We start from the raw sequence: 13,158 nt of genomic DNA, 5'->3' as shown, positions 1-13,158 counted from the left end.
AAGTAAAAGCAAATAGCAACTTGGTAAAGTGGTCAGAAAGGGAGCATAATAAGCCATAGCCCTTGTCACAGAGAAGCTGTGCTGTGCAAGAGATTTGTACATGATTGGCTGCCTTAAGCAAGACCAACAAAATGTATACATATACATGTATATTTTTAAAAAGCTAATTTTAACCTCTTTCACGATGTATTGTCTGTAGGGCTAGTATGGTGGTTTTATGCAATAAAATGTAGAGCAGTGTCGAACTCGACTTCTGGAGACTTAATCCGAGTCTTGGTCTAGACAGATAGGCTTATACAGGCCTGGACAAATGTGCATCAAGTTCCGATCTCTCAAACCCGTGCACCGGGTCATTTGTGTTAGCAGATCGATGAACGAACCCTTTAACATAATGTCACGTTAGGGGAAATTTCGTGCTACTCAGCCCACAATGTGCATCATATATTACACACTGAGGCATGTATGTCTGTCAGGTAGGCCTACAGTACGAACTTAAGTACGGAACATCTTACAACATTCCTCATCTTCTACTTCTAGAATAAATTTAACGAGTCAGCAAGAATCTTTGAGAAATAGAAGACGAATGAACAGCCATATCGCATCGTCTTTATAACTTCTCGGACTAGCCTAAAACAGCGGCGCCCTAAATGATTTTTACATCAGGGGTTACTCATATTGCCGTTAACGTTGTTCCAACAACAACCGCATAGCGGAGATAAAAAGCCCCAAACACGTGCTTGAACAGAACTGGCTGTACGGCTTTTAATAGCGTCCTACACTGTACATGAACTGCATGTATGTTGATGATACGATTATGATCCCTGGAAAACAATGAACTTCATACTTTGTCTATCGATTTTCAGCCTAATAAAACAGACAGATGATTGATGGGGTAAATCCGCTTCTTATACTCTTATAATATTGTCTGAACTGGCTTTCTTAACCGCGTGTTTAACGAATGCTCAAAATCAGAAGATGTTACCAAAAATGGTCAGGCGCACCGTGACAGTCATGTGACTTGAGAAGGCATCTCTGAGCGAGCGGCTTGCTCAGCATCCTATCGCGCCGTGCCGCTATACAAAATAGGTCACGGATTTTATCCTGTTCTCTGTGGCATTGCCTGCTTTTCCGGTAAATTTGGACATAGAATAAGGGTTCGTGACACGAATACGTGTTGTTGGAAGATTTTCATCGCTTATTTATCTTAACAACGGTTTCCTATGAGCATCATTTTGGCTTCCAGTGGTAGAGAATAGCATCTTTGGGCGGCCGAGGTTGTAGCTGCTGAAGACGGCGCCAAGAGAAGATCACCAGGCTGAATCATTGCAAACGTTTGCCACCGGAATTTATTCCTTGTGAAAAGGCCAAACTACCTTCCAAATGGTAAGTTTTTCAATTTAATTGTGTTGTACTGGGAAGGTGGGAGGGTGCTGAAATATTTTTCGATGAAGTTTTTCAAAAGTAAGGGATGAAATCTGCATATTTAGATGTGGTCAGGTGCGTGTTACTGATGTCTGCAGCTCACTGTGCCTGTTGAAGTGTAAGTGTAAAACATTGCCTGGAGCGCGCTGCTCGGAACTGAACTTGATTTGGGCTGGGCACTCTGAATGCTTTCTACTTTATTAAAATGCAGAATTTCTGGACTGGCACAGGGATGGGTTAGCTTTAGATTTGACTGCAGTAATTGACATGACGACGACACGCTCAGTGCACTTGACCGTGGCCGTGACTGCGACAAACGGTGTATGATCGCTCACGTGCCATCACACTAATTTTGTCACTAAGAAAGGATCTTCGTGTAACTTTACTTTTTATGGAATTCATTTTTCTGTTGTCATCAGTATCATATTTATAGACCCATATATGTAGACATTTTATTTTAACTTTTGTTTGCATTATTATGTAATGTTATGTTGTGAGTTATGTTGTGATGTGGGCTTACCGTAATTCTTCAACCTTTTCAACCACTACTGCGGCAAATATTTTGAAACATTCTGAGCGAACAACAGAGTGTAGAGAAATAATCTGCACAGTTTTATGAATCTTACATTTGGTGTCATTTTCATAACAATATTATTGTATGCAAAAATTCTACTTAAAAAGCGATTTAGAGGTCGAAAAGGTTGAAGATTTACAGTATTTGTTTTAAATACTGCATTAAATTTATTGGTTTACTACTGCTCACTATGTTCATACATATATATTTTCCACCTTTTCTGGTTTATATGTTGCATGTTATGTCAGTATTAATCTGTGACCTTTTTGTTCTTTATCCATGTATATATGAAGAAGATAATGCTGAAAATGGGCTGTATAGAATTCAGTGTGTTTGTATTAACTGCCCCAGCAAATGACCTGCATCTCTTGCCATGGTGACACTATTTTCCACAGACACTTGGTGGTTAGGAATAGTACTTGTGATAAGAAGATACTTCTTGTATGATGTTAGTCAGTGCCATGGCTGTAGTTTATCATACAAAGATCAAAGGAGTAGTGTACATACAGGTTATGGCCTTACGGGCAAAGTCCAAATTCTTGTCAAAGGAAGAGTACATGTACGTGGAGTACACCTTGAAAAGGTGTCATATGATTGCATGAGTTGTAGCAGAAATACATATATGTTTTGTTAGATGTGTGTTTTCACGCTAATTTGAGACTTACAATGGTTTAGTAAAGAATTACATAAAGATCTAATATTAGATCAGATAGGACACAGTGGTAAGTAGCAATGTCATGTTCGACAAAACATGTCATTTTAATGGATTTCCCCATACGTTGCCAATTCCTGTTCCCAGGGTTAAAATGTGTAGATTAAATAGTTACTTTTTATGGGATAAAACAATATTTGTGCTGTTTGTTGTTAACTAAAGCTTAATGTCATAATATAACACAATGAAATATTGAAATGCTTTAAGTACTGTTATCCTGTAGGAACACTGATAAGTTTCACATAACACACAAGTAGTGTACATGTAACTCTCAAGAAATAGAGACTTTATTGTCATTCAGTATTTTCATTATTTGATGGCAAAATAAAATGCCTAAATATTGAGGCATAATGAATTGTGATTTCAGGGTTACACTACTTGTGTATTTTAAGTTCTGAAGGGAGTAAATATTTTATTGATTTATTTATTTGATTGGTGTTTTACGCAGTACTCAAGAAAAGGAGTAAATAGTGGCTGTCAGAACTAGAATGCACATTTGGGGGCCAAAATCACTCTAAAATGAAGTATATATCAGAAGAAAAACCATTAAAAACTGTCCAGGAAAACAGTTGAATTTATTTTTTGGGGGAATTTTTTAACTGAGTGAAATAGTATTAAAACATCAGATTCTACTGTGGTCTGTTGTGACCCAGAAGTTACGTCACACGGCTTAATCAAGTACGTCACACATGAATTACGTCACATTTATACTTTTTGCCTGAAATAAATTTGTTTTAAGGTCAGATCAGAAAATGCACTCATAGATCTGTATGTATATGCATTTTGAACGATGAAATGTAGCATTCTGATATGTGGTAAGTAACAAAAACCTGATGTGACATCACTGGTCCCATTGTGGTCAGAAAAGGCCACCATAGAATACAATATTCAAATGCATTTTAGTAGGTTAAATGTATTGTAGTAAAAATAAGTCCAACTATTTTCCTGGACAGTTTTAATGGTCTTTCATATGATACATACTTCATTTTTGTGTTTTCTTTGCCTTTAATTTACTGTTCAATGTGAAACACAAGGTTCTTCAGTCAGAAGTATTAAGATAGTAAACAAGGGCAGGTTATTAAAGGTCAATACCTACTTCATGCTGATTGTAAGGATAACAGATCAAATAATTCATTATGCATTTGATATACATTTACATGAGTGTCTTGTAACAAGCTGATGGTTGGGGAATTCTCCAAATATTAATTTTTAAATGCATTCATGTGTATAAGACAGTGTTGAGCGTTTTGTAGCTCATTTGGGGGTCTATATGTACATGTATGACCAGACCTCTGCATCAAGTAAAAGTAAATGTGGACTTTCCCAGTAATTGCTCCTGTTAATGACACACATGTATTTATGTAATCAGAAAGCCTTAAATAACAGCAAAATTTGTCAAAAATTAAGATCAGACAAAATAAGTTGAATTTAAAATTTTTCTTTTTATTCCCTGTTTTGATTTTTTTTTATATCAGTTTGCCTGTAAAACACAAAATGAAATTATTGTCGCCTAAATGAGTCCTTTTGCAAATCTACATGTGTAAACATAGCATTATTTCTTTCAAAAAAGTTTTTTTATCTCTGCACACGGGAAGAAGTTAGACAAAATGTATGCAGACAAATATAAGATCTATAGATATAGTTTATGGATCTTGTACAAGAATCTGATCAAGGTTTTCTGACAGACTATAATTTGTAGCCCCACAGACAGGTGATGATAGACTCAGCCTGCTGTAAATAGACCTGTGTGGGTGTGGCAACCTTTCAACATACAGAATTACACACCAGCGTTATGCCATCAGCTAGCTATTTTGTGTTCTATGCAACATATAGCAGATTTACGGAACCTTGTAAGCTCTAAACATAACCAAAGTGATTGTATGCATGTCATGTGCTTGGAAAATACTGGCAATCATTCATATCTTTTTGTGGGCGATGGGATGGGGGGATTAGGTGTCAAAACAGTCTCCCTTGATTAGAAACTGATCTAAGTGCATGTGCAGTGTCTTGTTTATTTAATTGTTGTTGATTTCCATACTGAAGAGTTTTCACAGACACGATGGCAACCATTTTAATGGGTGGAGACAACTGGAATGCTTAGCCTGAACCACCAACTTTAGTGAGACTTTCTTACAATGCCTTTATGAACGGAGGACTCACTGAGGTTTCCATGATTATGGACATGTTGGTTACATGTAGATGATTGCCCCATTCTTAGCTTCATATCCCAGATAGGGTGTGGACAGATGACTAAGGTGACTGACTGTTACATTATATAATCATGATTCAGTATAGAAAAGTCAGAAGCAACATTCCAGGTTATATAATATTTAGTCTGCTTTACATTTTGTAAGTTATTTGATCATTAAATCAGTGCTGAAATCAAAATATTCAGCCACAGCAAATGAAAAGTACAAACTGTATTGACCAAATAAATGTATATTTGCACCTTGATACAGATAAAGTTAGGTATTGCCCTGTTTTTGATTCAAATGAAATTGTGTCAGATTTCATACGTACGCTGCTTGTCTAACCCGGGTAGAATTCCTTTGGAGGTGCAGACATTCAGCATTGCCATGATTTATGTTCGTTGTCAGGGATGATATGACGAATGGTGGATACTAAATATAGCCCAGTGCAAGACACTCTGTGTTCAGTTGGTTGTCAATAGCCACTGAATAGAGAACTGCTGGTACAACTTCAAATCATATTATAGTAAGTGTAACTATGAGGTGTATATATATATGCTGGCGGGCTATGGAGTAAAGAAGTTATGGTGCACTTTCAGATCAGTAGGTGGGTGTAAGGTGGAAATAGCTGGAATATACATAGGACAAGAACCACTTATAAATGTATGTGCTCTTGTTCAGATGAGCACATGGTTTGCCGGCCTTCATGTATTTGTTATGTCATCAGACTGAGGACGCTGTTGGTGGTGTTGATAATGTATGATCTCACATACCAGGCTCGTTCGACATTTCTGTTTGCGTTTGTATGGACATAGCTTCAGCGGCAAGCATACATGTGTTTGTACAGGCAGATGTACATAGAGCCTCCAGCAGTATCAGACTGTAGTAATCCTGCAGAACCTGCCTTCACCTGGACACAGTGTTAAGGCTGTTCTCACCCACACAAACATGCACTCTACAGGTTTATACTGAGATTTGCCAGATATTTTCGGCACCACTCTTTATGCTCCAGCTAATTATATAGCTTGTTGGGTGGGTAGCCATGGCAGCAGGGCAGGAAGTCAGGGCTCTGCCTGAACCTACCCCAAATGTTTCCTTCTGAAAACTGTGTTCTGTATGCTCATACATACATGTATTCAGTTTGTGTATGTGTTCAGCTGTGAGTATGGGTATGTGTTATGTACACATGTGTGTATGCTTGTATGTGAGCATTGACTGGAACAGTGTAACCTTAAATAAAATGTATGTTATTTTAATAAAAAACTCGACACCCTACTGAGGTTCCAGTGTCTGGTTAAATCTGCAAGCAGAAGAGACAATTTCCTGGCTGTGTGTGTTCATGTACAAGCATTTACATCTTACCCACTCTGAGATCCAGATAATGTGTAAAATTTGTAGGTTAATAGCCATACTAGAAATCGTCAGGACAGATTGAAATGTTTTTGAAAAAGCTCTATCCCATTCACCTTATGCACAATGAAGCAGAGTCTCCTACATGTAAACTGCTATCATGACCAGGTCACTATGGCAACAGATGAAATTTTATGAGAGGTTGGCCTCTCACCAAGGGTGTGGTAGGGCTGTGGGTCATTTGTCAGTCAGTTTGTTATCAGGGTAGCCACTGTAACACCTACATGTTCAATGCTGGTGAGGGCAATATGAATACCACAAAGATGGTACAAGTAGACCAGGATATGCTATGCTACATGCATGTCTTTTGAACAAGCTTGGGGGCCATTATGCCCACTCCCTCCCTGCCCTCCCTGGACACAAATAGTATTTGCAAGACCATTATGCCCACTCGCTCCCTGCCCTCCATGCCCGCCCTGGACACAAATAGTATTTGCAAGACCATTACGCCCACTCGCTCCCTGCCCTCCATGCTCTCCCTGGACACAAATAGTATTTTGGGGGCCATTATGCCCACTCCCTCCCTGCCCTCCCTGGACACATATCTGGTATTTGCAGGGCCATATCTAAAGCCATTTTAATTCTGGGAAAGGTTTGGATTCCAATTTGATCAAGCTGTATTAAAACTAATAGTAAATTATTGGACAAAAATATGAGTTTTCATATATGTTTCATTTACAGACTTAAGAGCGCTCACAGAGCATTGTTTTGCATGGCATTTGATAAAATTTCTTTATGCATAATCACAATCAAGATCACCTATCAAGTTTGGGATCGCGACCTTAGATTTTTTCTGGTCCTGATTGGAGGAAAAGAAAATAATGGTTACTCGTCTGGAAGGGAAAATTTTCGTTCATATGATACGGTTGGACATATTATAGGTGATAATCACATATATGCACTAATCACCAATGCACTATTGATGCTGTATTTTTTTATTCTGAAACAAATTTCAGACTTGGGTATGATCCGCCAACAATGCTGTTGTGTGAAAATGAAATCATGGCAGGAGGTGTCTTTCTTTCCACAAAGATTGGTGCTCTTACCAGTGCTTATGTACATGGTATACTCCCTATTTTGTTTGCAGGCGTCGGGAGTCAAAGTGGCGGATGAATGTATATCAGCTTACCAGGAGATCAAATTAGGGCACAAATGGCGATATGTGATTTACAGACTTTCTGATGATCTCAGAACTGTTATAGTTCAGGAAAGAGCAGGAAAAAGTAAGTACATTGAACTGGATTTTGGATTGGATTCATTGTCCCAAAGGCTTGGTATTAGTTTTAGAAATTTGATATGCTTGTTAAAAGACATGGCCTGGTCAGTTACCAGCTAAACTGTTTTCAGTCATATCTTGTTTTTTTTTCCACTGGGAGAGCATACATGTATCCCAGTTATCTTACAAGAGTGCCTGCCATGGTATCAATGAAACATTCTTGAGTATGGCATTAAACAACAATCAAATAAATAGAAGAATAAATGTTGATATCAGTAGTGTGCAATAAACGAGGCATTGTGGAGTATCTGATTTGTCTATTCACTGTAAAATCAAATGCTTTAAGGCCACGTTTAATGCTCAAGTGGTGTATAAATCTGAATGTGATTGCGTTTTAATTTGAAACTTTTAAGAGATGCTCTGTATCCCCTGAGTTGTTTTTCAAGGCTAGTTTGAATACTCTATTTCTGCTGAATTTTAGTACAAATATTGGTTGTTCGGAAAGCAAAGTATCACATTTCTCTCAGTTTTTTATGGAAAAGAAAGATGTCCATATGTTTTTCATTAGATGGACTAATCTTGATGTAAGAACGCGTGTATTCCTATTACAGTTATGTGCACATTTCTTTAAAGCACAAAATGTCCCAAAAATTTAAGAATTAGCGTAGACACATTTAGTCTGAATGTTATAAATCTGAATCTTCTGATGTTTCAGATAAGTCTTACAATGACTTTGTGGAGACCCTCCACGAAGCTGAGCAGATGAAGCAGTGCCGTTATGCTGTATACGATGTGGAATATATGCACAATGATATGCAGAGATCAAAACTAGCTTTCTTTTTATGGTGAGTATGTACAGTGTAGGCATCAAATCCTCCTTGTTCATACTACAGTACACATCAGACGAAAAGTCAAAACCAGGCAGGTAAGTGTTTTCCTCCAGAGCCCATGATCTGTCCACTGTTACTGATAACACACATGTGGCTGAGCTTTGTTATGCCTACACGCTGGCTGTGGAAAGTTGACAGCAGAAAATGTAGTTCTAGTATTGTAAGAATGATTTAAAAGATTTTTGAAGGCTAACACAATGCATGAAACTGATATAAAATATCTGATGTTGGTGTTTTTGATCGCAAAGTGGCAATTTTCTTTTAAGTAGTGATTTACGAGTGGGTCCACGCGAGAGTTGTAGTGTATGGCCACAAACTGCTAAAACTAGCTCCTTCTTCATCTCCCCCCAAAAAAGTTAAATAATGGACAAATATATTTCATTTCTTCCATAGAAGGTCTTCATCTTCGTTTTGAGTCATCTGCCAGTTAAAAAATTTTCTGCCACTCAGTTATTTAGAAAACCAAATTGACACTTTGACGCTGACATGCCATGCAACAACAGCAACAGCCACGCAGTGTTACAATACAAATTTCATGTATAAAAGTGGTGAAAAAGGAAAACACAATAAAGGAAAAGTTAGATTTTGTCTATGTGACTTTGTGGAGCTGCGGCTAGGCCTACATGTCCGTTAACCAGAAGTAACCTAAGGTCAAAGGTCTGCAGCTTGGCGATGCCCGATTCTGTCCTGAACTAATATGTTTGGAGTTTTCTTTTAATTCTTTTGATATGAAACTTACTTGATCCTTGCAGTAATATAAATGCATAATGTTTTTTAGATGTAACTTTCATACATATGCGACAAAAATGATAATACATGGGCGAGAAGGATGGCCACATGAGACTGATGTCTTTGTCACACCTTCCGACAATAAACTTGCACGTCTCTCTGACACAGCTCAGTAGAGGGTTTGTCATGCGTCAATAGAGTGTTAATCAGTATCTCGTAGCATGATACGACTTGACTTTAAGTCTGAGTTATACTGTATGTCTCATGAGCAGGGTAATTAAGCACAGATGCTGCCTCACTGTTTATACATTTGCAGCATGAACATTGGTTATACCACATGGCCACTGTATTTAATCAGAGGAGCTGCTTCACAGTTGATACATTTACTGCATTCATTGGTGATGCCACATGGGCATCAGTACATGTAATATGTTTCATCTTTAATTCTCCAAATAATACAAACTACATATCAAATGTAATTGGTCCCAGTCAGAGTGATAAGTAAATCCAGTCTAATAGGATAATGAATCCTATATTTTTGATAGGATTATAGGTTTTTCAGCTGACACAATATTGCTTGATGCTCATTGATTCACCCACCTTATATGGTTGCTTTAGAACTTCATGTGAAGTTTGATTAGTTTCTTGGCAGATAAACCGAAGTGTTAGAATCAAAAGTATCATTTTAAGGTCTTTATGTAATTCTGTTCTTTTGCCTACTAAACTGTAAATGAAATCCAAAAGTTCCTAAGTTTTTAGTGTACAAAAGCTGAAAATATGTGATAAGCTGAGATGTCTAGAGTTTAATGTTTTCTGTGAAAGTAATGGAATGACATTTTGTTTCTCATCTTCTCTTTGGTGTATTTCTGCATTTGCATTGTTATAAGCCTTATTTGTCTACATTTATCCAGGGGAGAATACCATATTAGGCTCCATGCACTTGTGCATAAGTAGGGCCTGTATGGTATGACCTACTTGTGCCCACATAGGTTAACATTGTTCTCTCCCCTGATTAGATTAATGAAACCTATGAACACTGAAAACCCGTTGAAAAGATAAATGTGCTGACATTGTTATTATGTGTTATACAGGAGTCCGGAGACGGCCACAATTAAACAGAAGATGGTTTACACAAGCACTAAAGATGCCTTGAAACAGAAGCTTGTGGGTCTAGGTGTAGAGATCCAGTCAACAGATGACACGGAGCTAGCACTTACCTATATCCTGGAAAAATGTAAAGACAAGTCTTTTTGAGTGAGGCGGCGTTTTGTGATGGCAGGTTGAGTTGTTGCATAATGACATGCAGATGTCCTCATGTGGACAGAGGTGAACTGGAATTGTCTGTTCAGACATCACCTCAGACGACAAAAGACATTGGATTTTATACCACACATACAGCCCACTGCTGCTCACTTTCTTTGGTTTTTACTCATCATCTTGAGAAATATTTTAGGGAAAAACAAAAAAATGTGCATGTTATTTTTTACAGGGTCTAATATGCATCCAAGCCGTACTGATACTTACAGTGGAAGTAGCAGTGAATGGAGTGCTGTTTCATGATGAGACTGCGATTATATTACTGGTGAGTGTGTACAGGTATCGTTGTCACGCTCACAGCTAGCTAAGGGGTGACAGTGCTAATCTAATGGCTTATTGGTGTCAGCTTTACCACACCTGTACACACATTTGGTTGTACTCTCCTAATCTTTAGTAACGTATTTTGTGTTCTTTATCAATACAGTTGTTATGTTTACCTTTTTATTTATTGTGTTGCTTTCTGTCTCAGTTGTAGCCTCATAAATTTATGTTATTATTTTAGACTGTATTAATTATGTGTGGCAAACTGTCTGACACACTGTGCTGTGTAAATACAGAAATCGTGGCTTCTCCTCACACATGCATGTGTAATAAAGTGCTCGGCAGATTTGTCTGGCCAACCTATTAATGCCTTCTGCAGTTGTAAAAGACATCATTAGATTGCGTTATTGAGAAGAAAGAATTAGAAGTTTTGATTTAAACAAAAAGTTGAATATGAAACCATTATTTGGCACACAAAGAACTGAATGTAAACAGAAGTAAGTACTTGTATTTGCTTACAACTGTTAAAACATGTAAGTGTATGGCGTAAGTCATTAGAGATAGTTACCATTACTGATGCTGATGGTAGAAGCCAGGGTAAGCTGTTTTGTAGTGCTGCCTAATGAAGGTCGTCGCAGGATATCTTTATAATCACCAGCTTGAGTGCAGTTGTGTGGATTTATGTCCTTAAAAGTGATTGGTTGTTTTTGTACTGTTATCATTCTAGTCATTCTGCAGAATTTACTTATGTTGTGTTGTACTTATGTCTGTTTTAACACTAAAACTCTGATTGTGGTGGAAAATCTGCTGACACTCCAGCAAGTTTAGGTAAACACTGATCCACCACATGAGATTGGGTATTACTACTTACCTGTACATGTATGTCTAGATACATGTACAGGTAAGTCTAAATAGCTGCCAGTACATCTACATCTATGTACAGGTGCATTCACCTTTAGACTTTAGCACAATATTTGTTACCTCTCCAGGTACTTGTACTTTCCAGCAGAAATGCATGTCAACCAAAGAATGATATAGATCTGGTGTCTGGACATTTCATGTAGTATCAATTATTGTGATCATGTGCTTATTATGTACACGTATATACTTAATGTTAACCTGATGTGACAAGAGAAACGGAGTAAATATCCTGCAAGTGATGGAGCTATTTGTGATATTACATGCGGTAATTGGTTCATAAACGAAATTATCATTTAATACTGTTCCTAGTGTTTACTGCTATTTTTCAGTACGTCTGCTGATCTCTGATGTGTTTTATTCAGTTTTGAAGCCTGGTGTTCTTAATTCAGTCGTGCAAGTCATTTGAGCTATGAAAGTCTTCCATGTGTCAACCTCCCAAACTGTATTGTCTCCCTTTCTGAGGTGAAAAGGATAGCATTGACGACTATGCAACACACACGACCATAATCCATCATCAATGTATAAATGTTCATTTTGTTTTGTATTAACTGTTAGAAAACTAAAAAGAACTAGGCTCTGCATAAAGGGGAATTGTTTGTAAGTAGACATGGCAGGAGGTTTACTCTATTAACACATGTATACCCTGTATCTACCAGAACTTCCAAGTGTTTTCATTCACTTAATATATCATATATGGAATGCTTCTGTATTTGATTGTAAGGATGCTATATCATTAACAGTATTTCTACTAGAGGTTGTTGCTGTGATGCCATATTCAGACTTTTATTGCATTTTATTTTTTCTTGGGAACTTTTTGTTCTTTAAATGATTTAGATATGTGGCTTGTAAAGGCACTGTATTTCTGTATTTTAAGTAAGATCTCCCTCTCTTAGTATTTCACGTCCATGGAATGACATTCTGCTACCGTTTCTGTGTACCTTGATAAGTGTAAACGTGTACAAATCCTGTTTATTATGAACAGCTTAAGCATGTGTGTCTGTGGAACTAGATAGGACTCGGCTCAACTCAGTCAGCTAACGTACTTTGTTACATGGTGTTGGTGACGTCATAGATGATGTTGGATGTGAATGATAAGACATAAGATCTGGCCCAGTAGCTGATGGGTGGATTTGAGTCATCGTGGGATTTATTCCTGAGTAAAATAAACTGCCTAATGTGCACAATTCTGTTCTCATGCCTGTCTCACATCAAGGCATTGTCAGGATTAGGCAAGTGTAAAACCTGCCCTGCAACTCAAGTATTTCTCGTGGTTATTTTTTTTCTGTCTGATTTATACCGCTGATATTTGTACCTTTTCACCTGTAGAATTCTTTTGTTGTTTAGAATGTAGTATTCCCAGAACATGGACATGTATTATACAATACTGTATTTCTACATGTTAGGATGATGAACTTGTGCCAAAAGAGATTTTGTAAGAAGCAACTTTGCCTGATTGGCATCATATCAAACCAGTGAAATAGGAATAAAGGATACTGCTGTCAGTCTTGTTGACATCA

The 13,158-nt window shown here is 37.6% G+C and overlaps 1 protein-coding gene across 2 annotated transcripts; it reads left to right on the top strand.

Annotated features, from left to right (window-relative positions):
- Positions 1 to 1,082: 1,082 nt before the first annotated feature.
- LOC135466684 (actophorin-like) lies at positions 1,083 to 13,158 on the top strand. 2 transcript variants are annotated; one of them, XR_010444144.1, is made up of 5 exons: positions 1,083 to 1,383; positions 7,395 to 7,530; positions 8,239 to 8,368; positions 10,234 to 11,577; positions 11,622 to 13,158. XR_010444144.1 is itself a non-coding variant. In XM_064744322.1 (4 exons), the coding sequence occupies exons 1-4, from the start codon at positions 1,381 to 1,383 to the stop codon at positions 10,394 to 10,396; spliced, it is 432 nt and encodes a 143-aa protein (XP_064600392.1). In that variant the 5' UTR covers positions 1,083 to 1,380; the 3' UTR covers positions 10,397 to 13,158. The 2 variants fall into 2 exon arrangements, 1 of the variants encoding a protein (XP_064600392.1); XM_064744322.1 differs by having other exon boundaries at positions 10,234 to 13,158.

This window comes from Liolophura sinensis, chromosome 6 (assembly GCF_032854445.1).
Source record: "Liolophura sinensis isolate JHLJ2023 chromosome 6, CUHK_Ljap_v2, whole genome shotgun sequence".
NCBI lineage: Eukaryota > Metazoa > Mollusca > Polyplacophora > Chitonida > Chitonidae > Liolophura > Liolophura sinensis.
The sequence above is the reverse complement of the archived record's forward strand: the minus strand, read 5'-3'. Positions and strand labels throughout refer to the sequence as shown.

Coding starts and splice junctions, on each gene's coding strand:
- LOC135466684 (XM_064744322.1), top strand. Junction 7,531..8,238: donor TCAGGAAAGAGCAGGAAAAA/GTAAGTACATTG, acceptor CTGATGTTTCAG/ATAAGTCTTACAATGACTTT. Junction 8,369..10,233: donor AAACTAGCTTTCTTTTTATG/GTGAGTATGTAC, acceptor TGTGTTATACAG/GAGTCCGGAGACGGCCACAA.